This window comes from Urocampus carinirostris, chromosome 5 (genome assembly GCF_059441175.1).
Source record: "Urocampus carinirostris isolate Australia breed hairy pipefish chromosome 5, RoL_Ucar_1.0, whole genome shotgun sequence".
Classification (NCBI taxonomy): domain Eukaryota; kingdom Metazoa; phylum Chordata; class Actinopteri; order Syngnathiformes; family Syngnathidae; genus Urocampus; species Urocampus carinirostris.
In genome coordinates, this window is record NC_142353.1 from 39,654,410 (window position 1) to 39,678,554 (window position 24,145).

General features: G+C 43.5%; 2 protein-coding genes across 2 annotated transcripts; both read right to left on the bottom strand.

Annotated features, from left to right (window-relative positions):
* Positions 1–7,691: 7,691 nt before the first annotated feature.
* Positions 7,692–11,211, bottom strand: LOC148366377 (granzyme A-like). The gene is made up of 5 exons (XM_088335210.1): positions 11,115–11,211; positions 10,912–11,053; positions 10,116–10,260; positions 7,968–8,243; positions 7,692–7,886 (listed from the first exon to the last, which is right to left on the bottom strand). Exons 1-5 carry the CDS (start codon positions 11,164–11,166, stop codon positions 7,728–7,730), a joined length of 774 nt encoding a protein of 257 aa, XP_088191336.1. The 5' UTR covers positions 11,167–11,211; the 3' UTR covers positions 7,692–7,727.
* A 4,933-nt stretch (positions 11,212–16,144) lies between these two features.
* Positions 16,145–23,639, bottom strand: LOC148366378 (granzyme A-like). Its single transcript, XM_088335211.1, has 5 exons — positions 23,499–23,639; positions 23,291–23,426; positions 20,336–20,498; positions 18,325–18,594; positions 16,145–16,358 (listed from the first exon to the last, which is right to left on the bottom strand). The coding sequence occupies exons 1-5, from the start codon at positions 23,542–23,544 to the stop codon at positions 16,197–16,199; spliced, it is 777 nt and encodes a 258-aa protein (XP_088191337.1). The 5' UTR covers positions 23,545–23,639; the 3' UTR covers positions 16,145–16,196.
* Positions 23,640–24,145: the final 506 nt, after the last annotated feature.

A 24,145-nucleotide genomic window follows, 5' to 3' on the forward strand; every position in this document is an offset into this window, starting at 1 on the left:
TCACTGTTTTCCACCCAAATCAATTCGACATAGCCTCATATTGTGTCTAGCATTTATCATGAAAGAAGCAATATTCTAAACATATTTTAATTTTAGCTTTAAATTATGGATTTTTCAGTTCACAGATATATATAGATAATGACTGTTCAGTCCAGATGGAAGATAATAGACACAAATATAAATAATGCAAGTGATTTGATGCTAACTAACTACATATATGTACATGACAAGGAAAATTCTATCAAACGAAAGAATTAAGGACATTGTTGACAATAGAAACTCGTATTTTTAATTAGGATGAGTTTGTCAAAAGGGGTTTCTGTAATATGCAGCGAATATCTCTACAAATTTGTCACTGCTTCTTGAAAATTAAATCACTATTGGGGCCTATTGAGTGAATGAGTACCCATCCGCGCAATGTTTTGGTTTTATTATGTTTGGTTTTGATTTGTTAACGTCGCAAGAAAATTGGAATAAAAGGTCTGTTTCAAGTACTGTACAGTCCAACCCGAGGGGGACTTTAGATTTGGAGCTTTGGGGTGCTGAACACCCAGAGTGTCTGACTGGTTAACAGTGATTTAGTATCATTTAACACCGTTTCAGGAGTGTCACCATGCCCAGTTTTTACCTATTTATTTGTAATTGAGTACACACGCACACACACACACAGCTAACAAATTCATGGTATCTGGTGGTAAAATAGTTGTTTAACATAACCACTGTATAACATACTCTCACCGTAATACACTGGAGCCTCCACAGACTCCAGGAATCAAATGGACTGAACCATTTCAAGGCAGTGGTGTGTTTACAATGCTGCGTTGTTCAAAGTTTCATTTTCTTATCTCTTATTTGGTTTTTACTTCTCATCTCATCTCATCAGCTGCACCGCTTATCCTCAGTAGGGTCACGGGGGTGCTGGAGCCCATCCGAGAGATCATCGGGCAGTGGACACCCTGAACTGGTTGCCAGCCAATCGCAGGACACACAGGGACAGACACCTAGGGACAATTTGGACCGGCCAATCCATCTGAAATGCATGTCTTTGGAATGTGGGAGGAAACTGGAGTGCCCGGAGGAGACCCACGCAAGCACGGGGAGAACATACAAACTCTGCACAGGAAGTCCGGTAGCTGGATTTGAACCCACACATGAGGTTCCAAAGACCTTAGAACTATACCGCACACGCGCTAACCACTGCGCCGCCGTGCTGCAGTTGTTTTTACAAAACGTTTATTATACTATTTAAACCTATCCTTTAGTAATTTTTGGGTGTTTCTTGGGTTGAATTTGGGGGTGCTTGAGCAACCCTAACCCCAAGAAGATAAAAAAAAAAGTTTATTCAAGCAAGTTTATCCAAGGCATACAGAGCTTCACATAGGTTGCAATGATGACACCAACCAGGAGATGGCGGCAGCGAGTTAAAAGAATTCCATGCAGCTCCTTTAAGATTATGGATTGTGGTCATAAAAACAAGTATTCAGTTCAGGTTTTTTGTACTTGTACTTCCTGAGCGTTGGTGGTGTCGAAACCCACCGACCAAAGTTCAGACCTCCTGTGAAGCGATCTTAACCACATCACATCCTGTGTGCATCATCTTGAGAACATCGAGCTCAAAGAGTTCTCATAAACTCAAGGTTTCTTCTCATGTATTATCTAGGAAGGAAGGGGGAGGCATGAAATATTTTTCAGGTAATACAACAATGTTCAAAATCCTCACGCCAGGAGCACTGTAGTATACAGTACTGGTAGTATAGTATATCTTCCGATGAAGGAATCTGCCACACTAAACTGTGGAGGCCTGCCTCACTGAGATAAAAGAATGGATGTCACTCAACTTCTTGCGCCTTGACTCTGAAAAGACTGAAATACTAGTTATTGGTCCTTCTAAATGCCATGACTTGTTCTCAAAAACAGCTCTGAACATTGACAAATCACCCAGAGTGACTCAGTCAAAAATTTAGGTGTCATATTTGACCCCGATCTGTCCTTTCAAACACACATTAAGAATATTACTAGAACAGCTTTTTTTCCATCTCCGCAACATTGATAAAATTCGCCCTATGCTGTCTCAGTCGGATGCGGAGATTATAATTCACGCGTCTGTTTATTACTGTAATGCACTACTCTCCGGTCTCCCGAAGTCCAAAATCAAGAGCCTTCAGCTGGTACAAAATGCTGGAGCAAGGCTTTTAAATAAGACAAGAACGTTTGACCACATGACCCCGATTTTAGCTAACCTGTATTGGCTCCCTGTTAGTTTAAGATGTGATTTTAAGGTTCTGGTCCGGAGCCTTCGCTCTGAAAATGCTGGTCTACTAGTGATCCCAAGAGCCAAGAAGAGAACCGCAGGTTCAAAAGCGTTCTCTATTCGGGCCCCGATGTTGTGGAATGCTCTGCCCCCTGAGATTCAATCTGCAACCTCAATCTAAATTTAAGCTTAAAACACAGTTCTATTCTATAGCATATGAATAACCTATATTTTATGTTGACAATATAAGGGGACAATGTCATAATAGTCTGTAGTTTGCAATAGTCTTTAATCTGTGCAGCCCTTTGAGACTCTTTGTGCAGCCCTTTGAGACTCTTTGTGATTAAGGGCTATACAAATAAACATGACTTGGCTTGACTGGAAGCTCTACATAACAAAGACACCTTGTGTATTTATTTCAAGTCAACTTATTGTAATAAAAGGTTTCATTTTCAGTAATGTAGTTTGAGTCTGTCAATGTTGCAGGATCTTAAAGCAAACAAATGCAATATAAATGATCAAATTGATAAACAAGAAGAAATACGGGGTGATTGGCATCCTTTGAATATTAATACTTATAATCAGAGGTGGGTAAAGTAGCTGAAACTTTTATTCAAGTACTGTTATTTCAGAATAATATTACAGTACTCAAGTGGAAGTAAACGTAGTCATCCAAACACCGGCCCGTTGCACTGACTCCTATCATAATGAAGTGCTTTGAGAGACTGGTTAAAGAGCACATCACCTCCAGTCTCCCCTCCTCATTCGACCCCTTTCAGTTTGCCTACCGGACAAACCGCTCCACCAGGGATGCCATCTCCTCTGCGCATCACCTGAGCCTGACACACCTAGAGGAGAAGAACACCCATGTGCGGATGCTGTTCCTGGACTTCAGTTCAGCATTCAACACCATCATCCCACAACATCTGGTAGACAAAATGAGACTCCTGGGTTTCAACACCCCCCTGCGGAACTGGCTGCTGGACTTCCTCAGTGACAGACCCCAATCAGTGCGGATAGGTCAGAACATCTGTCCTGAGCCCCTTGCTGTTCACCTTGATGACACACGACTGCGCCCCTAGGTCCGCCACAAACCACATTGTGAAGTATGCTGACGACACAACAGTGGTGGGCCTCATCAGGGACGACAACGACCTGGCCTACAGAGAGGAGGTGGAGCAGTTGGTGGCCTGGTGCAGGGACAACAGCCTGGTCCTGAATGTTGACAAAACTAAAGAGATCATTGTCGACTTTAGGAAAAACCAGCCCAACCATGCCCCACTTTGCATCAACAACAAGGCTGTGGAGGTTGTCAGCAGTATCAAGTTCCTAGGGGTGCACATTACAAACAAACTCACCTGGTCCGTGAACACTGCATCACTGGTTAAGAGGGCGCAGCAGCGCCTGTACTTCCTGCGGAGGATGAGGAGAGCCCACCTGCCCCCACCCTCCCTCATCACATTCTACAGGGGCACCATAGAAAGTATCCTGACCAGCTGTATCTCTGTGTGGTGTGGAGGCTGCAGCGCTACCGACTGGGGTAGTGTGAGGAGGGTAACGAGGACAGCAGAGAAAATAATCGGGACTACACTTCCCTCCATTCAGGACATTGGCCAGAAGCGCTGCCTATCCCATGCTAAAAACATTATCGGGGACCCCTCTCACCCCCATCATGGACTGTTCACTCTGCTAGCCTCTGGGAAGAGGTACTGCAGTGTGCGGTGCAGGACCACCAGGTTCCGCAGTAGTCTAGTCCCCCTGGCCATTAGACTGTTAAATGGTCAATCTAACATATAGTTAACCTAAATCTTAACGGCTGCTAATCTGACTTTTTGCACTACTGGCAGTTCTTTATAGCTTGCCACTCCTTGCACATTTGCTCTCTGCACTATTGTACTTACAGCGTTACTGTTACAGTGTTAATGTTACTGTTTACCTGACTTGTTAACCTGAATGCCCATTTTGCACATCTGGTTAGCTACTCCTCTTGCACTATCGGCACTATGGTATGGTAAAATACTATACGTAGCCATAATACAATACAACTTTTACTTATATCTGTACATTCGAGGAAACTGTGCGGGTCAGATGTATCGACATTTCGTTCTGTATACACGTGTACTAGAATGACAATAAAGTAGATCTGAATCTGATCTGAATCTGAATCTGAACTTACTCGAGTAAAAGTAACGTGACCAGAAGCCTTATCGATAGATGGGTCATGCTAATAATTAAGCTTTTTATTATTGCAACGACTATCATGACTATTATGTTATTATTACTAACTATATGTCTATGCTTATTGCTATTGTTGAAAATTTTTATTATATAACTGTCACCATTATATTATGTTAATCAATCACAATCCGGACCTATACAAACAAAAAAAACTATGAGGTGAATAAATATGTTGGTGAGGATGGTGAAAAACAAACAAAAACTAAATAAATGGGGATACAATCACATAAATACATCTTAAAAAGAACACAAAACAGACATATTCTTCACATCTCAGAGTTAGGACAGACAAGCGGGAGCTTGACATTGGAGGCATCTGGCTCCCGTGGCTTGTCTTTTTAATGCACGGATCAGTACACTCAAGAATGGTGGTCCTGCCTCCTGAAGGCGAACCCCCTAAGGTAGCAGGTCCAAAGATACTTGTATGCCACAAAACACACACCACATAGAGGTCAGTTTCACCATGAGCACCTAAGAGAACCATGTTATCATAATAGATAATCTAATTATACATGGAATATGTATGGAAATAGCAATAATGCAATAATGATAATGATGATGGTAAAAAAGTGATGAAAGTAGTGATGATAGTGATGATGATAATGAAGAGACTGTGTATCCACAGGGCCAATATAAAGATGTACAGTATATTCAGTTATTTTTGACATGTAAATACACAGAAGAGTTAACGGCGAGACACAATTATTAATGAAGTCTGGGGTTAGTATTTAATAAGCATATGCTTCTTCCTACTCCTTTTCGAATACGATGTACGATAACATTGTTAGTGTGTGTTTTTTGTGTTTTTTTTTATTTGTTGTTTTGTTTTTGTTGGAATGTTCGAAATAAAAGTTTCATTCATTTATTCAAAGTAAAAAAATACTAGGTGAAAAGGTTACTCAAGTACTAAGTAACTGTAGCAACGTCGTATTGTTTATTTTAAAACAACCAATCGGATCAAACTATCAAAGTTCATCTAATCAGCAAAAAATACATTTAATTCAAAAGTAGATTAAACAACTAGGTGATAGGAATGAGTGGAAAGGTGTTGTGAAAGGATAGTGGGATGTTGGACGCGTTCTAAAGGATGGGCAGGGCACCTGTATGATGCGGCAGGGGTAAACCAGTGAAAGCTGTCGGGCCCTGCTGTTGAACAGAAAAGTGACCCTGACCCAAGTGACATGGCTGCTTTCTTGTGTGCCGCATTTTGGGTTGGCCATGGTCCCCCAAAAAGACATTGTGTGTCTTTTTGCTACTTTTTCCCTTTTTTAATTTTCTTTGTTTTTGTATTTATATGTCTTGCTGTCAATCACCCCTCTCGAGGAATATGACCAGGATAGATAGATAGATAGATAGATAGATAAAAATAATAATTGTAAATTCAAGTGATTTAAGAAACATTTAAAAAAATCGTATACATCAATAAATTAAGCACATGTAGCACCGAGTTTATCTTAACAGGCTCTGCAAGCAGAGCAATAAGCGAGCCCATGAACTCAAATAAAGGAGACATTGCATATTGTAGCTAGTGTTTCGCACCTTTTTGAAGGGGAACATGCTTTTGATGTGAGGCCAGGGGTATTCCTTCTTCTCTGTGTTTTCGTAGTCGGAATCGCTAAGCGACATTTTCGATTCGTTTCATCCTAAACTAAATTTCCCCCGCTGAAGTTGATTAGGGTCACGTGACGAGGCTGCTACGTTTGATTGGTTAAACTTGGCAGCGCCGGCCGGAAGTATCCGTCAAAATATAGGCAACGCGTACTTATGTGAAGGGGATTTATTAAGTAACGAAGTAACGACTTCAATGCTGCCTAATGGAGCGGAGTGAAAATACCGTTTTTCCTTCACAAATTAACTCAAGTAAAAGTAAAAGTGTAGGGATTTCAAAATACTCCTTGAAGAACAAGATTTCCCAAAACGTACTCAAGTAAATGTAATGGAGTAAAATGCACTCCGTTACTACCCACCTTTGCTTATAATAAATTTCCCTGAACTGACTCACAAGCAGGTAGTTTGTATATAAATACTCTCTTCTTTTTGTCTCTCTCCCTGTCTCATTTCTCTCTCCCTCTTTCTTCTTTTTTGATCTCTTTCTCAGTTTCTCTTTCTTTTTTGACTTTCTCTTCTTTTTCTCGCTCTTCTTTCTCTCTCTTTTTCTTTTATTTGTCTTCTTTCTCTGTTCTTTTTTTCTCTCTCCCTTTGATCCCTCTTTTATATTTTTCTCTCTTATTTTCTCTCTCTATTCTATTCTCTCTTCTTTCTCCCCTCCTTTTCTTTCCCTCTATCTCCTTTTTATCTTTTCTCTTCTCTCTGTCTCTATACCGCTCTCTTTTCTTTTCTCCCTCTCTCTTTTATTTTCTCTCCCTCTGTCTTCCTTCTCTCTCTTTCTTTTTTCTCTTATGCCTGCCCCTTTTTCTCTCACCTCTCTCTCGCTCTCTATCTTTCTTCTTGGTTTCGCTCTCTTGTTTTACTTTCTTACTTCCTGCTCTCTTTTTACTCATTTTCTCTTCTTTTCTCTCTTCTTTACTCTCCTTGCTCTCTGCTTTTTTCTCTCTCTATTCTGTTCTCTCTTCGTTTTCTCCCTCTCTCTCTCTCAATATCTCTTCTTTTTGTCTCTTTCTCTTTCTCTCTCAATTTTTTTCCGTCTTACTGTCACGAGGTGGAAGGGGTGACCGGACCAGAACGGAGGCAGGAAGGGAGAACTCAATTGCGTAGACAATCATAACTTTTATTTAACAAAATAAAAGTCGTCCAAAAACTCCGGGACAAAACAGAACAAAAACATTCTTACACTCAGAATGGTTATGTACAGGTTTCCTCCGACTCAAACTAAACAGGACAGGGCATAACAGAACAGAAAAGGTGTAATGAGCCAACACCCGCAATACCCACAACCCAACCTTAAGTAGCAGCCACGCAATTAGCTGATCTGCTTCAGCTGGTGCCCAGGGGGTGGGGCAGACCGGTCGCCGCGGCGACCATGACACTTACTCTTTCCCTCTTTTCTCCCTCTATCTGCCTTTTTCCCCCCTCTCTTTATCTTTAACTTACTAAACTAGCCCCCCATGAGTTTTTTTCCATCATGGGGCCCCCAGCTAAAATGAGTTTGATACCCCTGCCCTAGTGGTCAAAGGGTCCAACAGAACCCAGACCGCTAACACGAACAAAAACTCACTGAAAGAAAACTCTCCGGAAGTAAGTTTACTCCAACTTTATTAAAAAGATGAATGAAGAAAAACTACATTTGATTCTTCTTCATGGTTTTTCGGATCCATTGCAGTTGTCTAGTGGAGATGAAGGAATAGACTCCGGGTTTTTTCCGAAGACCACACCCTCGTCCGAAAGAGGTAATCCCGGCAAGATGATTATTGCACACAAAGGGACCCCCGGAGTCCCCCTGAAGACAAAACTCAATGAGACTTGACACGGATCTTGGATTAACTCTAGTAAAAAAAAAAAAGCAAAGTCCTAAACCAACCTTGCAGGTGTCCGCCACCTTGGTTCCGCTAAAACCGGCACATATCATCCCCGGAGTGATGACCGGATTCCGGTTGTAATACTCGGCGGAATTGCAGGTTTTTCGTTTGATGACGGTCACGTTGACGGACATGAGGACGTTGGACATGTACTTTGCCACGTTGCTCGTAACTCCCCAGCCCGCCACCAAACAGCTTCTGTCGGCCTTCGGTTCTTTGGCCTTACTGGGGAGCGCCAAACACTTTACTGTCTTGGTCTCCTTCACCGGTTTCTCCAACTTGAATTGAGAAATTCAAAAGTACCGCATTTTCCACATGATAAGACGCATGAAATCGATACATCTACAATTCAGCCAGACCCGACCCGAGTCGCGGGCATACAAACCCGAACCCGCACAAACCAGACGGATTAACTTGATTTGGTAACCGAGCCCGAAATGAATGAATGAATGAAAACTTCATTTCGAACATTATAAAAAAAAAAAACAGGACAAAAACAATGACTCAACAAAAAAAATAATGTAACATAACATGTTCGAAAAGGGGTAGTTGTCATGATTACTGATGTGACTCACCTGTGCCCGCTCATTTGACGCCAACCGCCGCGGGTGGTGATTGGCTCCCTGTCACTATTTGAACCCAGTCCTGTCCGTCCCCTGTTGTCAGTCCGCCTGCAAACCTCAGTGTCTCCGGCTACGACTTGTTTTGCTCCTGACCACGTCTGTTTTTCCGTCCCGGCTTACAACCTCTTTTTGTCCCCGACTACGTCTACTCTCCCGTTCTGGCTTACGACTCGTTTCCGACCCCAACCATGCCTTGCTCTCCCAGTCCTGGCTATCGACCAGTTTTTCCTTCCCTGACCCCGCCACCGCTCGATACGGAAGATCCACTTCCGTGTTCGGAACCCAGTCCGAATCCGACTTGCTTCCCGTGTCCAACAAACACCGGATCGTGGGCGGAGCCCTTCCTCTTTCCTTCAATAAAACTTGTAGTAAACGTCACGCAATTGGGTTCTGTTTCCAATCTGGTCCTGACAGTAGTAAGAAGCTTATTTTCCCTACCCCTTCATTTTTCCTATTAATTACATTTTACAGATATCTCCTCTTTTGTGTCTAAATATAACAAAATCTCACGGATATACATATTACATAGGTCGGATATCAATAATTATAAGAATAACAATAGACATATATTTTATATACTAATCATCGTAGTACCCATCTATTAACGTTATAATGCTACTAGTCACTAAATAACATTGTGACACCAATGATAATAACAACAATAGCAATAACAGTTATGATATAATAATAGTAACGGTAACAACAAGGTTAACTATTGTTGTAAACGCAGTATTTCCAATCTCTAGTATCACTCATAACCCATTTTCTTCATCTCTGTATTGTCCCTGTAATTTTTTTATTGTATTTCAATTTGAACACGTGAATAGTTGGGCATTGTTTGATCTCTTCTTGTAAATTGCTCCAAAGTTTGACTCCGCACACAGACACACACATACCTTTCCTGGTGGTTCTTACCTTTGGGATTTTGAATTTACAACAGCCCCTTAAGTTATAATTTCCCTTTTTCTGTCAGTATTTGAACCGAGTCCTGTCAATCCCCGGTTGTCAGTCCGTCTGCGAATCTCCGTGTATACTAGACAAGCCTTTTTCGACCCCGACTCCCACCTGTCCCATTTTTTGCTCCTGTTTGTCTCCCGCTACGACCTATTTTGATCCCAAGCACGTCTGCTTTTCCATACCGAATTACGATCCGTTTTTGATCCCGACCACGTCTACTATCCCGTCCCGCCTTACGACTTGTTTCCGACCCCGACCACGTTTTGCTTTCCCAGTCCCGGCTACCGACCAGTTTTCCGCTCCCGACACCGCCATTGCTCGCTACGGAAGATCCACTTCCGAGTTCGGATCACAATCCGAGTACGAGAGCGACTTGCTTCCTGCTCCCAACGAACACCGGATCGTGGGCGCAACCCTTCCTCTCTCTTTCAATAAAACCTGTGGTAACCGCCACACAAATGGGTCCTGGTTCCGTTTTGGTCCGGACATTCTGGCCAATTAAGGGTTTTATTGTAGTTTGTGAAAATAAAATAAAACTCAAAGAAAAATCCACGTGGAATTCTTTCTTACCTTGAGCAACATGAGGTCATTGCCCTTTGACGGACGTTCGTATCGAGGATGAAGGACTTGGACTTTGACGTTTCTTATTTGACGGGACGGCTCACTTTGGTCAATGGCATGTACACCGAGCCACACGCTCCTTGTACTATTTTCCCTGTTTTTTATTGCAATGGATAAAGGAAGTATGTGAGTACAGTTATATTCCGTCTACATGTTTTGCTTTAACGTTTGTGTTTTCATGATTACTAAAGCTGGGCACCTGAGTCTGCTCCGTTGGCGCTGATTGGCTGTGGTACCCGTTTTAAACCCCCTTCTTCCTGTAAACACTCGTCAGATCGTCTGCGAACCTATGCTACACGCTAGGCAAGCTTTTGTGACTCTCCAACTCTATCCTGCCCTGTTTTTTGTCCGATTCCCGTCGCCGACCTCTTTTCTGGACCCGTTTATGTTTTGCTCCTGCTCCCCGGCCATCGACCTGTTTTTTTCTCGCTTTCAAAAACTACCTTCGCTCGACACGGAAGTGCCACTTCCACGTTCCCAGGTATCTGCTACCCGTGACCGACGATCATTGGATCGTGGATGCAAGTCCTTTCCTCCTTCTAAATAAAGCTGAGTAAAACGAACGCAATTGGGTCCCGTCTCCGTTCCTGGTCCGTGACAGTTTTTGCTCACAGGCTTTAAATTTGAAGTATTGCTAAGCCAATATCCATCACAGTCAAGCTTTCCTACGACCATTGAGATGATCCTACTTGTAGTACGCAACACGGCAACATCAAGTGGTCAAATGATACACACGATGCCTTACTTATGACAATGAGCAGCTGTGAGGACCCATTGCGGATGGATAAGAACCCCCCCGCAGTCTGGTCTTTTTGCCACCAGCAGCGCTATAAAAGGCAAAGAGTGGGGTCTCACTTCTTTACCGCCGATGATCTCCGCCGCTTCGCCTGAAAACGAAAAGATGGCGTGAAAAATCGATGATCGGCGATCGCGACGATTCTTACTGACTTGGTACGAGCGTGAGGAGAGCCGCCGTCAACAGAAAGTCACTCAAAAGCATTTTGCCTTTTTTTGAAGACCACCTTAGATCGCACCTTTTATACGCTCTGGCGGGATGCAGAAACCCAAAAAGTCAGCAGACTTCGCACCTCGGTCGGTGACGGTTCCCGTCATGAGGGTCTCGTGTGGTCGTGCGTAAGAAAAATATGTTGAGGACAAAAAAACCTGTTGACATTTTATGAGTCACAATGAGACGCGAAAACAAAACTACTGTGAAAAAACGTCCAACTCAACCAAGGAGAGTTTAAAGATTAGTTTTGTGTGCTACTGTCAAAGAGGAATTTTTGAATATTTAACTCAAAATTAGGGGAGGGCAGTTGGATGCATGGATGTATGGATGGATGGATGGATGGATGGATGGATGGACAGACGGATGGATGCAGGATGGACGGATGGATGGAGGGGTTGTTTGGTTGGTTGATTGATTAGTTGGTTGGTTGGTTAGTAAGTTGGTGGGTCGTTGGGTCAGTGGATGGACAGACAGAGACAGACAGACGGACTGACAGATGGATGGATGGATGGATGGATGGATGGATGGATGGATGGATGGATGGATGGATGGATAGATGGGTTAGTTGGTTGATTAATTGGTTGGTTGGTTGATTGGTGGTTGGGTCGGTGGATGGACGGACAGAGACAGACGGATAGAGTGACAGATAGATAGATTGATTGATGGGTTTGTTGGTAGGTTGCTTGGTTGGCTGATTGGATGGATAGATGGATGGATGGATGGATGGATGGATGGATGGATGGATGGATGGATGGATGGATGGATGGATGGATGGATGGATGGATGGGTGGATGGACAGACAGATGGATGCAGGATGGACGGATGGATGGAGGGGTTGTTTGGTTGGTTGATTGATTAGTTGGTTGGTTGGTTAGTAAGTTGGTGAGTCGTTGGGTCAGTGGATGGACAGACAGAGACAGACAGACGGACTGACAGATGGATGGATGGATGGATGGATGGATGGATGGATGGATGGATGGATGGATGGATGGATGGATGGATGGATGGATGGATGGATGGATGGATAGATGGGTTAGTTGGCTGATTAATTGGTTGGTTGGTTGATTGGTGGTTGGGTCGGTGGATGGACGGACAGAGACAGACGGATAGAGTGACAGATAGATAGATTGATTGATGGGTTGGTTGGTAGGTTGCTTGGTTGGTTGATTGGATGGATAGATGGATGGATGGATGGATGGATGGATGGATGGATGGATGGATGGATGGATGGATGGATGGATGGATAGATGGGTTTGTTGGTTGATTAATTGGTTGGTTGGTTGATTGGTGGTTGGGTCGGTGGATGGACGGACAGAGACAGACGGATAGAGTGACAGATAGATAGATTGATTGATGGGTTGGTTGGTAGGTTGCTTGGTTGGTTGATTGGATGGATAGATGGATGGATGGATGGATGGATGGGTGGATGGACAGACAGATGGATGCAGGATGGACGGATGGATGGAGGGGTTGTTTGGTTGGTTGATTGATTAGTTGGTTGGTTGGTTAGTAAGTTGGTGAGTCGTTGGGTCAGTGGATGGACAGACAGAGACAGACAGACGGACTGACAGATGGATGGATGGATGGATGGATGGATGGATGGATGGATGGATGGATAGATGGGTTAGTTGGTTGATTAATTGGTTGGTTGGTTGATTGGTGGTTGGGTCGGTGGATGGACGGACAGAGACAGACGGATAGAGTGACAGATAGATAGATTGATTGATGGGTTGGTTGGTAGGTTGCTTGGTTGGTTGATTGGATGGATAGATGGATGGATGGATGGATGGATGGATGGGTGGATGGGTGGGTGGGTTGTTTGATTGGTTGGTTGGTTGGTTGGTTGGTTGGTTGGTTGGTTGGTTGGTTGGTTGGTTGGTTGGTTGGTGGGTTGGTGGGTTGGTTGGTTGGTGGGTTGGTGGGTTGATTGGTTGGTTGGCAGGTGGATGGATGGATGGATGATGGATGGATGATGTATGGATGAATTGAGTGATTGACATTTTCTTTTTTTTCCACTGTTCATCATATGCAAGATTAAAACACGTTGAAAATCAACAGCTTGGATAAAAAGTTAAAAAAAAAAACGGCAGAGAGGGGCAAAGACCAAGCTTATCTTGGTCCTGTTCCGTTGACAACCGAAACATTTTTCACATTATTCTTGTCATGTTATCAGATTTTCAGAACAAGGCCTTTTGGGTCACATAAATCACATCTCATCATCATGCAAATAAATATATAGGACACATTCTCAACTACAGTTTACAGCCAGGGTGTCACACCAACACACCCTGTTTTGGCACTAGGTCGTTAAGAAACCCTTTTAATGGAAGCTAATTGAAATATGTGTGTTAAATGTTGAAATACTTTATGATGAAATCCCACTGATAAAACTGTAAATGACTAAAAACATGAGAAAACCCTATGAGCGATTTAATTAGGTGTCCGTTAAAGGTGGGTGGATCTCTGCACACAGCCCGAGGCACTCCCTTTCTCTCGCTCAGTGCGGTCTGCATCGAAGAGAAATACGAAGATGTCCTTTTCATTTGCAGTATTTTGTGACATTTTTATAAAGGAACTTTGCTTGCACCCTGTTTTGAAACAATTCATGGCGGTCAAAATGAGCCTCAACACTTCAAAGTAACTGAGGGAGGGAAACAAATTTTGAGTGGTATATTTGTATATTTTACAGATTTGATCAGATCATTAAATTACACACAGTGAAATAAAATGTGCATATGGTATGGCTCTCTCATTTTATTTTATTTTTTTCGATATTTTTCCTTTTATGGCACCTTGGGACCCCTGTTCTAAGGATTACTTACCTTTCACATATCATGATTACCGATAGGAATCACCTGTGCCCGCTCCTTTGGCGCCAACTGCCTAGGACTCTGATTGGCTCCCTGTCCCTATTTAAACCCACTCCTATCTGTCCCCTTTGGTCAGTCCATCTGCGATACTCAGTTAAAGGCAAGCCTTTTTCGACCCTGACTCCCACCTGTTTTTTGCTCCCGTCTGTTCCCTGGCTTCGACCCGTTGATCCTGACCACGTCTACTCTCCTTTCCCAACTTACGACTCGCTCCCGACCCTGACCACGTTTTCGCTCTCCTGTCCCGGCCACTGACCCGTTTTTCCGTTCCCGACACCGCCATCGCTCGCCACGGAAGATCCACTTCCGCGTTCAGAGCGACCTGCTTCTGTTGTGGTTTAATGGAGTCGGAGCTTCCAGGAAATTCCAGGCTCAGTTCTCCCGAGTTTAAATGTCAGCGAGTGTTATTATTAATAACAGTCGACTTGGGCTTGCTAAGTAATAACATTCTGCTTGGCGTGGAACAAGCGGTCAAGTCAGGAAATTGGATGTGTCAAGCCGACCCTAACGATTTTCTTGGAAATGGTGTAACTTTAGAGAATCGAAAGAGGACGAATACATTCTGGGGAAAAACATTGTCATTTCCTGGTAGCGTGCATTTTGAGATAAACAAGTGCGTTATCACGAGGGGACGTACTAAGAATGTGTCTGCTCCAAAAGGGTATAAGAAAGCTGATTGTCTCTTAGACGAATGAGAACTCTGTTTTGGACACTGACAAATGAAAGAAACGGCTTCTCCCTCTCCTGCCAATATTCCTCTGTATCTTGTTTTTATATTTCTGGGGCGAGGCAATAAGGTCTGCTCCAAAACTTCCCGCGTCCAGCAATCACTGGATCGTGGGTGCAACCCTTTCTCTTTCTTCCAATAAAACTTGTGACAAACGCAACGCAAGTGAGTCCTGTCTCCGTCTGGTCCTGACATCACATCCACTTCTAAAAAAGCATTTATTTGCATGTGTCACAAGCCAGAAACGGAGACAGGACCCAATAGCGTTCGTTTACTCAGTTTTATTGATAGAGAGAGCAGTGCTTGCTTCCACGATCCGATGATCGACGGACACGGGTAGCAGGTGGCACCGTGTCGAGCGAGGATAATCGTAGGCAGCAGGGATACTGGTCAATAGCCGGGACAGGAGAGCAAGGGCGGTATCGAGTCCAGAAAAGAGGTCGGCAACAGATATCAGGCAGGAAACAGGGCAAAACAGGCCGGTGGTCGGGATGGCGGAGCAGGGGAGAAACGGGTCCAGAAACAGGTCGGCAACGGGTATCAGGCAGGAGAAAACAGGGCAGGAAAATGTCGGAAGGTATGAGCTTGCCTAGCTGGGAGCATAGGTTCGCAAACAGTCTGACGGCTTCCTCTTGGAAGCCAGTGGTTTAAAAAGAGTCTCTGAACCAATCAGCGCTCAGGGCTGTTGGCGCCAATTGGGCAGTCACAGGTGCCCTGAATCAGCAATCATGACAATGGTATGGCTCTCTCATTTTTTTTTTTTCACTGTTCTGACCCGTGTTCTAAGAATTACTTACCTTTCACATCCACTTCTAAAAAGCATTTATTTGTATATACAAATTCATGAACTGTCTGAGATGTCACGGTTGCCATGGCGCCCAATTGGCCCTGCCCGTGTGGCGCCAGCTGCAGCTCGATTGGCTTTCCGTCTGTATTAAGCTCGGCGCTCTCACGCTTCCTTTGTCAGCCCGTCAACAAACTTCTTCGCCGCAAGATGTTGGTTTCGACTCGGTCCTGTCCCTGTTGGTATTTCCTGTACGGTATTGTTCCCGTGTATTTTGTCCTGTTTAATATCGGTTTTCAGTTTAGTTCCCGTCTATTTTTGACCTGTTTATTATTTTCTCCTGTTTTCGTTCCCGTCTAGTTTGTCCTGTTTATTTTCGATATCCTGATTCATTATCTGTCTTGTCTGTCCCGTCCGATATCAATCTCGTCGGTCTCTGGCTTCCTGTCTTTCTACGCCAGACTGCTGCCTATGGTGCATGACTCCCCATTTCCCGTAAAATAAAAAGCTCGTGTGAGAACGTCACGCGTTTGGGTCCTGATCCTGTTCTGGTTCATGACACGAGATCCAGAAGCGTAAGCAAAATAATGGTTGTTTCCGCATTTATTGAAATGGTCAGAAATCTGTACAAAAGACACGATTACAATTCTTTTTTATTGACGGTGTCTCTGATCCATTCGAGCTGTTTCGTCGAGAGGAAGGAGAACACTCCAGGACGGGTAATAATCCCGCACTTCCTGGGCCCGAATGAAGTAATCCCCACCAAAGCTTTTTTGCACAAGAGAGGACCTCCGGAGTCGCCCTGAGGACAGAAACCATTCGACTTCAAATCTGAGCTACACCTGAGCCAGCATGAGCACAACATACCTGTCAACCTGTACGTTTTTTCCGTACAAAGTACGTTTATTATGCATTTTAAGACGTGTACGACGTACGAGAAAATCTGTACGGAAAAACGCAAATTTGTCAATTATGGGTACCATCCGGTATACACCGACTATGACGAAACGGAAAATCAATCAAGTCAAACGAGTTCGCCGCGGTAGCCTCTATCTCGGTATGTTTTTGTTTTTTTTTACTGTGTGCATGCGTCTGCCGCCTCGGATTTCATGTCATAGTTGTGTAGTGATAGGAAGTCCGTCTCCTTTTAGAGAACCGGCTTTTTTGGCTCAACTCATTAAAGTGAGCCTGCTCTCAAACGGCTCACTTGCTTTGATGCATTATATTACGAATTATTATGTTGTATAAAGAAGTTAAGAAAAAAAGGAAGTATTAAATGAGAAAATGAAAAAAGACAGGTTTGTGGTTATCCCTTTATCAGTATATTAACAACAATAATTTAATGCAGAAAATGAATTCATCATTTGGATAAGAAAATGTATATCCATCCATCCATTATCTGCACCGCTTATCCTCAGTAGGGTGGCGGGGGTGCTGGAGCCCATCCCGGCTATCTTCGGGCAGTGGGCAGGGGACACCCTGAACTGGTCGCAGGGCACACAGGGACTTACAATTCGCTCACTCATTCACACCTATGGAAAATTTGGACCGGCCAATTAACCTGACATGCATGTTTTTGGAATGTGGGAGGAAACCCTCGCAAGCACGGGGAGAACATGCAAACTCCACACAGGAGGTTCGATCTCATGACCTCAGAACTGCGCCGCATACGCGTTAACCACTGCATATTAAGTTCCTTACTTGACTAAATGTAAAAGATATAGGACTATTATGTATTTCCCCAAATGTTAAAAATAAATAATGAATCCAACTAGAAATTGTCTATACGAAGGGGTTAAAGTTCAGTTTTAAAATGCCTTAAATATGTTCTCTTCTGTATTGAATTGGACTTTTGATTTTTATTCTACTTAATGGTTGGCAGCATGTGTGGAAGGTCTCATCTCATCTCATTAGCCACACCGCTCATCCTCAGTAGGGTCGCGGGGGTGCTGGAGCCCATCCCAGCAATCATCGGGCAGTGGGCAGGGGACACCCTGAACTGGTTGCCGGCCAATCGCAGGGCACACAGGGACAGACAACTCACTCGCTCATTCACAACTAGGGACAATTTGGACCGGCCAATTCACCTGAAATGCATGTTTTTGGAATGTGGGAGGAACCCACGCAAGCACGGAGAGAACATACAAACTCCGCACAGTAAGTCCGGTAGCTGGATTTAAACCCACGCAGGAGGTTCCCAAGACCTTAGAACTGTGCCGCACACGTGCTAACCACAGTTCATGTCTCGGGAACCTGTCGTGGGTTCAAATCCAGCTCCAGACTTCCTGTGCGGAGTTTGTATGTTCTCCCCGTGTTTGCGTGGGTTTCCTCCGGGCACTCCGGTTTCCTCCCACGTTCCAAAAACATGCATTTCAGGTGAATTGGCCGGTCTAAAATTGTCCCTAGGTGTGAATGAGCGTATGAGCTGTCTGTCCCTGTGTGCCCTGCGACTGGCTGGCAACCAGTTCAGGGTGTCCCCTGCCCTCTGCCCGGAGATGTCTGGGATGGGCTCCAGCCCCCCCGTGACCCTAATGAGGATAAGCGGTGCGGCTAATGAGATGAGATGAGATATATATATATATATATATATATATATATATATATATATATATATATATATATATATATATATATATTCATATATATAATGTTACAATATATATGATATAACGAAAGACATGTACAATATAACATGTTAAACTACATAAATAAACACGTTTGAAAAAAGAGCCCTGGGGGTTGACAGGTATGATCACAATGACGCTTACTTTGCAGACCCCTACTTCCTTTTTGCCGTCGGAGCCGGCACAAACCATGCCCTGCGTGATCTCCGGCCTTTTGTTGTAATACTGGTTGCATTTTTGCCTTTGGATGACCGTCACGTCAACGGACATGAGTACGTTGGACCTGACAGGGGGCTCGGTGGCGGTCCAGCCCCAGCCGGCCACCAAACAGCGACTGCCGGCTTTTGGGTCTTTGCCCTTGGTGGGTAGCTTCAAACGCTTCACCGTCTTGTTCTCCTTCACTGGTTTTTCCAGCTGGAAATGAGTCAATTTCAGTCATGTTTATTTGTTTGGCCCTTAATCAGAAGGAGACACATAGGACTTTAACAAACGACAGACTATTATGACACCGTCCCCTGATCTAAAACCTACATGAGGGCAAAGAAAATTTTTTAAAATGTTTGAAAAACCTCTCATGGGAGCCGGACCTGTAGATTAAAGAGAGATTAAAGAAAAGAGAGAGGGAGAGAAAAAGAAAAGAGAGAGAGAGAGAAAGAGAGAGAGAGATAAAAGAGAGAAAAGGAACAACATAAAGAGAGTGACAAACAAAGGCAGAGACAGAGAGAGAAAAAGTGAGAAAGGGAAAGAGAAAGAGAAGGAAAGCTAAAAAGAAAGAACTAGAGAGGAAAAGAGCAAGACAGAGAGAGGAGAAAGGAGAAGGGGAGAAAGAAAGTAAAAGAGAAAGATAGAAGGAAAACAGAAAGAGAGAAAATGACAAAAGAGAAAGAAGAGAACAAGCAAGAGAAACAAGAGAGTGAAGGAGAAAGAAACAGACAGAGAGAGAGAGAGAGAAAAAAAGTGAAAAAGAGAAAGAGAAAGAGAAGGAAAGCTAAAAAGAAAGAACTAGAGAGGAAAAGAGCAAGACAGAGAGAGGAGAAAGGAGAAGGGGATAAAGAAAGCAAAAGAAAAAGATAGAAGGAAAACAGAAAAAGAGAAAAAAGAGAAAGAAGAGAACAAGCAAGAGAAACAAGAGAGTGGAAGAGAAAGAAACAGGGAGAAAGAAGGGAAAAAGTGACACAGTAGGAGAAAGAATGAGAGAGAAAACAGAGAACAACAGAGAGAAAGAGAGAGGGGGGGAAAAAGAAAGGGAGGGAAAACAGAGAATGAGCAAGAAAAGAGAATGGAGCATGAGAGAGAGAGAGCGAGAGAGTAAGAGAAAACAAAGAATGAGAGAGAGAGAGAGAGAGAGAGAAAGAGAGTGAGAAAACAGAGAATTAAAGAGAAAGAGAAAACAAGCACAAGATAGAGAGAGAAAGAGAGAGAGAGAGAAAGAGAGAAAGAGTGAGAGAACAAGAAAGAAAATGAGATGGCATAAAAGGAAAGTGAATGAGCGAGACTGGAAAGAGGGAAAGCAAGAGGGATATAGAGAGAGCAAAAAAGGAAAGGGAAAGAGAAAGAAAAAGACAAAGACAAAGACAAAGACAAAGAAAAAGGGGAAGGGAAAGAAAAAAATGAGAAGAAAGAGAGAGCAGAGAGAGAAAGAGAAAGAGAAAGAAAGAGAAAGAAAGAGAAAGGGGGAGTGAAAAGAAAAAAGGGAGGAAGAGAACAGAGAGAGAGAGAAAAAGAGCATGCGAGAAAGAGAAAGAAAGAGAGAAAGAAAGGAGAGAGAGAGAGAGAGAGAGAGAGAGAGAGAGAGAGAGAGAGAGAGAGAGAGAGAGAGAGAGAGAGAGAGAGAGAGAGAGAGAGAGAGAGAGAGAGAGAGAGAGAGAGAGAGAGAGAGAGAGAGAGAGAGAGAGAGAGAGAAAAACATAAAAAGAGAGAAAGAGAGAGAAAGTGAGAAAGACACCGACAAAGTGAGAAACAGTCAAACACAGCTACATTTGTTTTGACATATTTAAAACCACAGCTCATCTTTCTCCTCCACTTCTCCCAGCGTTATCTTTCAGGCTGGATTCAATCCGTTGCCCGGCCTGATCCGGCCTGCGGGCCTCATGTTCGGCACCCCCGCTCTAATGAATTGTTTCTGTAAATCTGGCGGGAAAAAAGAGACAGTCACCTTGAGCAACATGAGGTCGTCGCCCTTCAACAAATGTTGAAAGTCGGGATGAGGAAATTTATCTCGGTCTCGGATGTTTCTCTTCTGGCAGACGGCCGTCTCCGATTCGCCGGCCGCCTCACAGTCGGCGATAGCGTGCACGCCGAGCCAGGCGCTCTTGCTACTGTTCGTACGAAAAAAAAAACACTCTACGTCACAGGTGTCAAACAGGCGGCCCGCGGGCCAGATCAGGCCCGCTAAGGGATTGAATCCGGCCCGCGAGACAACACTCAGAGAAGCGCAAGAGAAAAACAAGCTGCAGGTTGAAATATGTCAACTTGATGTTGCCAAAGCCAGGTGCTTCTCACAAAGACACTGTACTTGTATTTATTTATTTCTCTCTCTCTGTCTCTCTCTATCTTTTCCACCCTTTTTCTCCCACTCTCTGTCTCTGTCTCTTTCACTCTCTGTGTCTCTCTTTTTCTTTTCATTTGTTGCTCTTTGTTTCTTTCTCTCTCTGTTAACTTCTTTTGCCTAACTTCCTTTTTTCCTTTTCTCTCTTTTCTCTTTCTCTCTTGATACCCTTTGCGCTTTCTTTTCCCTTTTCCCTCCTTCTGTCTTTCTATTTCTCTTTGGATTTCTTTCTTCCTCTCCCTTTCTTTTCCCCTTCTCTCACGACTTTTTATCTTTTGTTTCTCACACTCCCTCCCTCTCTTTTTCTTTCTTTGTCCCACCCTCTCTACTTTTCCCTCCCTCTATCTCTTATTTCTTTATCTCTCTTTTTCTTTCTCTTTAATCTACTAGTCTGGCCCCCAACAGAATGTTTGTTCTATCGTGTGGCCCCCGAGTTAAAATGAGTTTGACACCCCTGAGGGCAAAAAGTCTACGTGATGACATTAAAAGAGTATTTATCAAGACTTGCAAAAGTCTTGACCCCCCACCCCCGAAAACGTACTTCGGTTTCGAACCCATAGATAAAAAACGATAATCAACAAGATGTGAGACACAATCGTGAATAGAAACACACTTTGTTGAGCATTGTGTATTAAGCTAGTAGATAGAAAGTAGTTCATGTCTTGGGAACCTCCTGCGTGGGTTCAAATCCAGCTCCAGACTTCCTGTGCGGAGTTTGTATGTTCTCCCCGTGTTTGCGTGGGTTTCCTCCAGGCACTCCGGTTTCCTCCCACATTCCAAAAACATGCATTACAGGTGAATTGGCCGGTCCAAATTGTCCCTAGGTGTGAATGAGCGAGCGAGTTGTCTGTCCCTGTGTGCCCTGCGATTGGCTGGCAACCAGTTCAGGGTGTCCCCTGCCCACTGCCCGATGATTGCTGGGATGGGCTCCAGCACCCAGCGACCCTACTGGGGATAAGCGGTGTGGCTAATGAGATGAGATAAGATGAGATAAAAAATGGAAAAGTAGGTGTTGCAAAAGTATTGCCCCCCTTTGAGTAAGTACTCTGAGCAACCTCTTTTTGCGGCAATCTCAAGTCTTGTGTCTAATCTAGAAACTGAAATATAAGCCCATTCTTCCTTACGAAACAGCTCAAGTTCCTTAAAGTCCCCATTGTTTGGTGTTTGACCACAAGATGGCACTATGTTGTCTAATGTGGACGAAAACCAGTCCCATAAAGCACAGCATAGCAGCAAGTTGTCAGACAAACATTCAGTAGGTATTCCACCATGCAAATGGAATACACATTTCTCGACCTATGATTTTTTTGTAAAAATTACCATTGGTACAATAGCTCAAATCAATGTTTAGCATGGGGCCCATTCATGTCAATGGGTCACCATGGTACCCAGGGAAGTTTCCAGGGGTGGCACAATTGGGTCACTGTCCCACATTAAATTTAACCATAGGCAAATTTGCAAGTAGCTGTTAGCATGACTCATTAACATGTAGCCGTTTGCATGTAGGAGTCAGCATAAATAGTTAGCATGGTCGCATGTAGCAGTTATCATAACCTGTTAAGATGTAGCAGTTAGCATGACTCGTTAGCATGTATCCATTCCCATAATTTGAAACCATGTAGCTGTTGGCATAATTTGTTAGCATGAAACTAGCTAGGATGTACCTGTTAACATGTAGCCTTTAGCATAACTTGATGGCATGCAGCTGTTAACGTAGCTGTTAGCATGAGTCGTTGGCTTGACTGGTCATCATGTAGCCGTTAGCATGTAGCTGTTGACATTTAGCTGTTGGCGTCACTCTTTAGCATAACCTGTTAGCATGTAGCTGTATGCATGACTCGTTAGCATGTACTGTTGGTGTAACTTGTTAGCACGTAGCCGTTAGCATGTATCCATTAGCATAACTCGTCAGCTTGCATCTGTTAGCATAATTTGTTAGCAAGTAGCTGTTAGCATTTAGCTTTTAGCATGACTCGTTAGCATGTTGCTCTCAGCCTGTAGCTGTTAGCATGAGTTGTGAGCTTGACCGGTCATCATGTAGCCGTTAGCATGAATCTGTTAATATAACAGCAAGTAGCCGGTAGCATGTATCCATTAGCATGTGCAAATAGTATGAACAGTATAAAAAAATAAAATACTCCTAGCTAGTTTTGTCTTGTTCGGCGAAAATTTGCTTTGTCATCTTCTTTAAAAAAATGAGTGTTGTTGAAAATTAATATTGGTTTATTTTACTCCAAAACTAGATTTAATGCCATCAGGTATAAAGAAGAGTGCTAAAACATAAACAATTGTTTTTTTATTTTGTTGTATTAATAATATACAATATATATGTATCATAAAAGGTTTGGTGCCGACTAATCAGTGAGTATCAAGCTTTTGGGAATGATTACAGTTTAATAAATCCCTATTGGATGGCAGAAGTAGCTTCGACCACATCTTTGGGTGACTGTGAAGCACATTGTAAAGCACTTTGAGTGGTTTTCACTGAAATATATAAATATAAATACAAACAATTTACGATTGATACAATGCTACGTTAGCTACCAACAAAACATGTCTTACGCGTTACAGTGGGCAGCAGTGAGGACCCATTGCGGATGGATGAGAACCCCACCGCAGTTTGATCCCCGGAGCAACGCCATGTAACGCATCGAATGAGCCTTCACTTCTCTCCCGCCGATGATCTCCGCAGCGTCGCCTGTAAATTCCCAAAATACTTCGGAAACGATTCTAAAAATTAAAACTATTGAATGCAAAGGTGAGTACTGACCTGGCCCGAGGAAGACAAGGGTCGTGAGAACGGCAAGGGAAAGCATTTCGTCTTCTCTTTGGATTGCTTTGGCGGGTGGCGGCTTTTATACTCAGGGTACACGAAAACCGCTACATCCTTTCGTGTTGGTTAGTCATCGTCGCCTCGTGTGGTTGCCGCGTGAGAGAGAAATATATCATCTGCAAATTGATTTTAAGTTTACTGTAAATCCGTCATGCATTTGCTATAAACATCGAAGCAGGGGGTGTCAAAAAGGCGGCCCGCGGGCCGGATCAGGCCGGCTAAGGGATTGAATCCGGCTCGCGAGACAACGCTGAGAGAAGCGCAAGAGAAAAACGAGCTGCAGGTCGAAAATAATATATATTAGATGCTGTACTTGTATTTCTTTCTCTCTCTTTCTCTCTCTCTATCCCTCTCTTTCACTCCCTCTGTGTCTCTTTTCCTCTTTTTGTTCCTCTTTGTCTCTTTCCCTGTGTGTTTTTACCTTATTTTGCTCTTTCCTCCGTTTTTTCCTTTTCTCTCTCTTTTCTCTCTTTCTCTCTGTCTCTCTTTTGATTTCCCCTCTCTTTCTCACCTTCTCTCTTTCTCTCCTCTTTTCTCTCCTCTCTTTCTCTATCTCTCTCTTTCATTCCCTCTGTGTCTCTTTT

Coding starts and splice junctions, on each gene's coding strand:
- LOC148366377 (XM_088335210.1), bottom strand. CDS start 11,166: ATGCTTTTGAGTGACTTTCTGTTGACGGCGGCTCTCCTCACGCTCGTA. Junction 10,261..10,911: donor ACAGCTGCTCATTGTCATAA/GTAAGGCATCGT, acceptor AATAAAAAACAG/GGAAAATAGTACAAGGAGCG. Junction 7,887..7,967: donor AGGTGGCGGACACCTGCAAG/GTTGGTTTAGGA, acceptor TTTTGTCTTCAG/GGGGACTCCGGGGGTCCCTT.
- LOC148366378 (XM_088335211.1), bottom strand. CDS start 23,544: ATGCTTTCCCTTGCCGTTCTCACGACCCTTGTCTTCCTCGGGCCAG. Junction 23,427..23,498: donor CCTTGTCTTCCTCGGGCCAG/GTCAGTACTCAC, acceptor GGGAATTTACAG/GCGACGCTGCGGAGATCATC. Junction 16,359..18,324: donor AGGAAGTAGGGGTCTGCAAA/GTAAGCGTCATT, acceptor TTCTGTCCTCAG/GGCGACTCCGGAGGTCCTCT.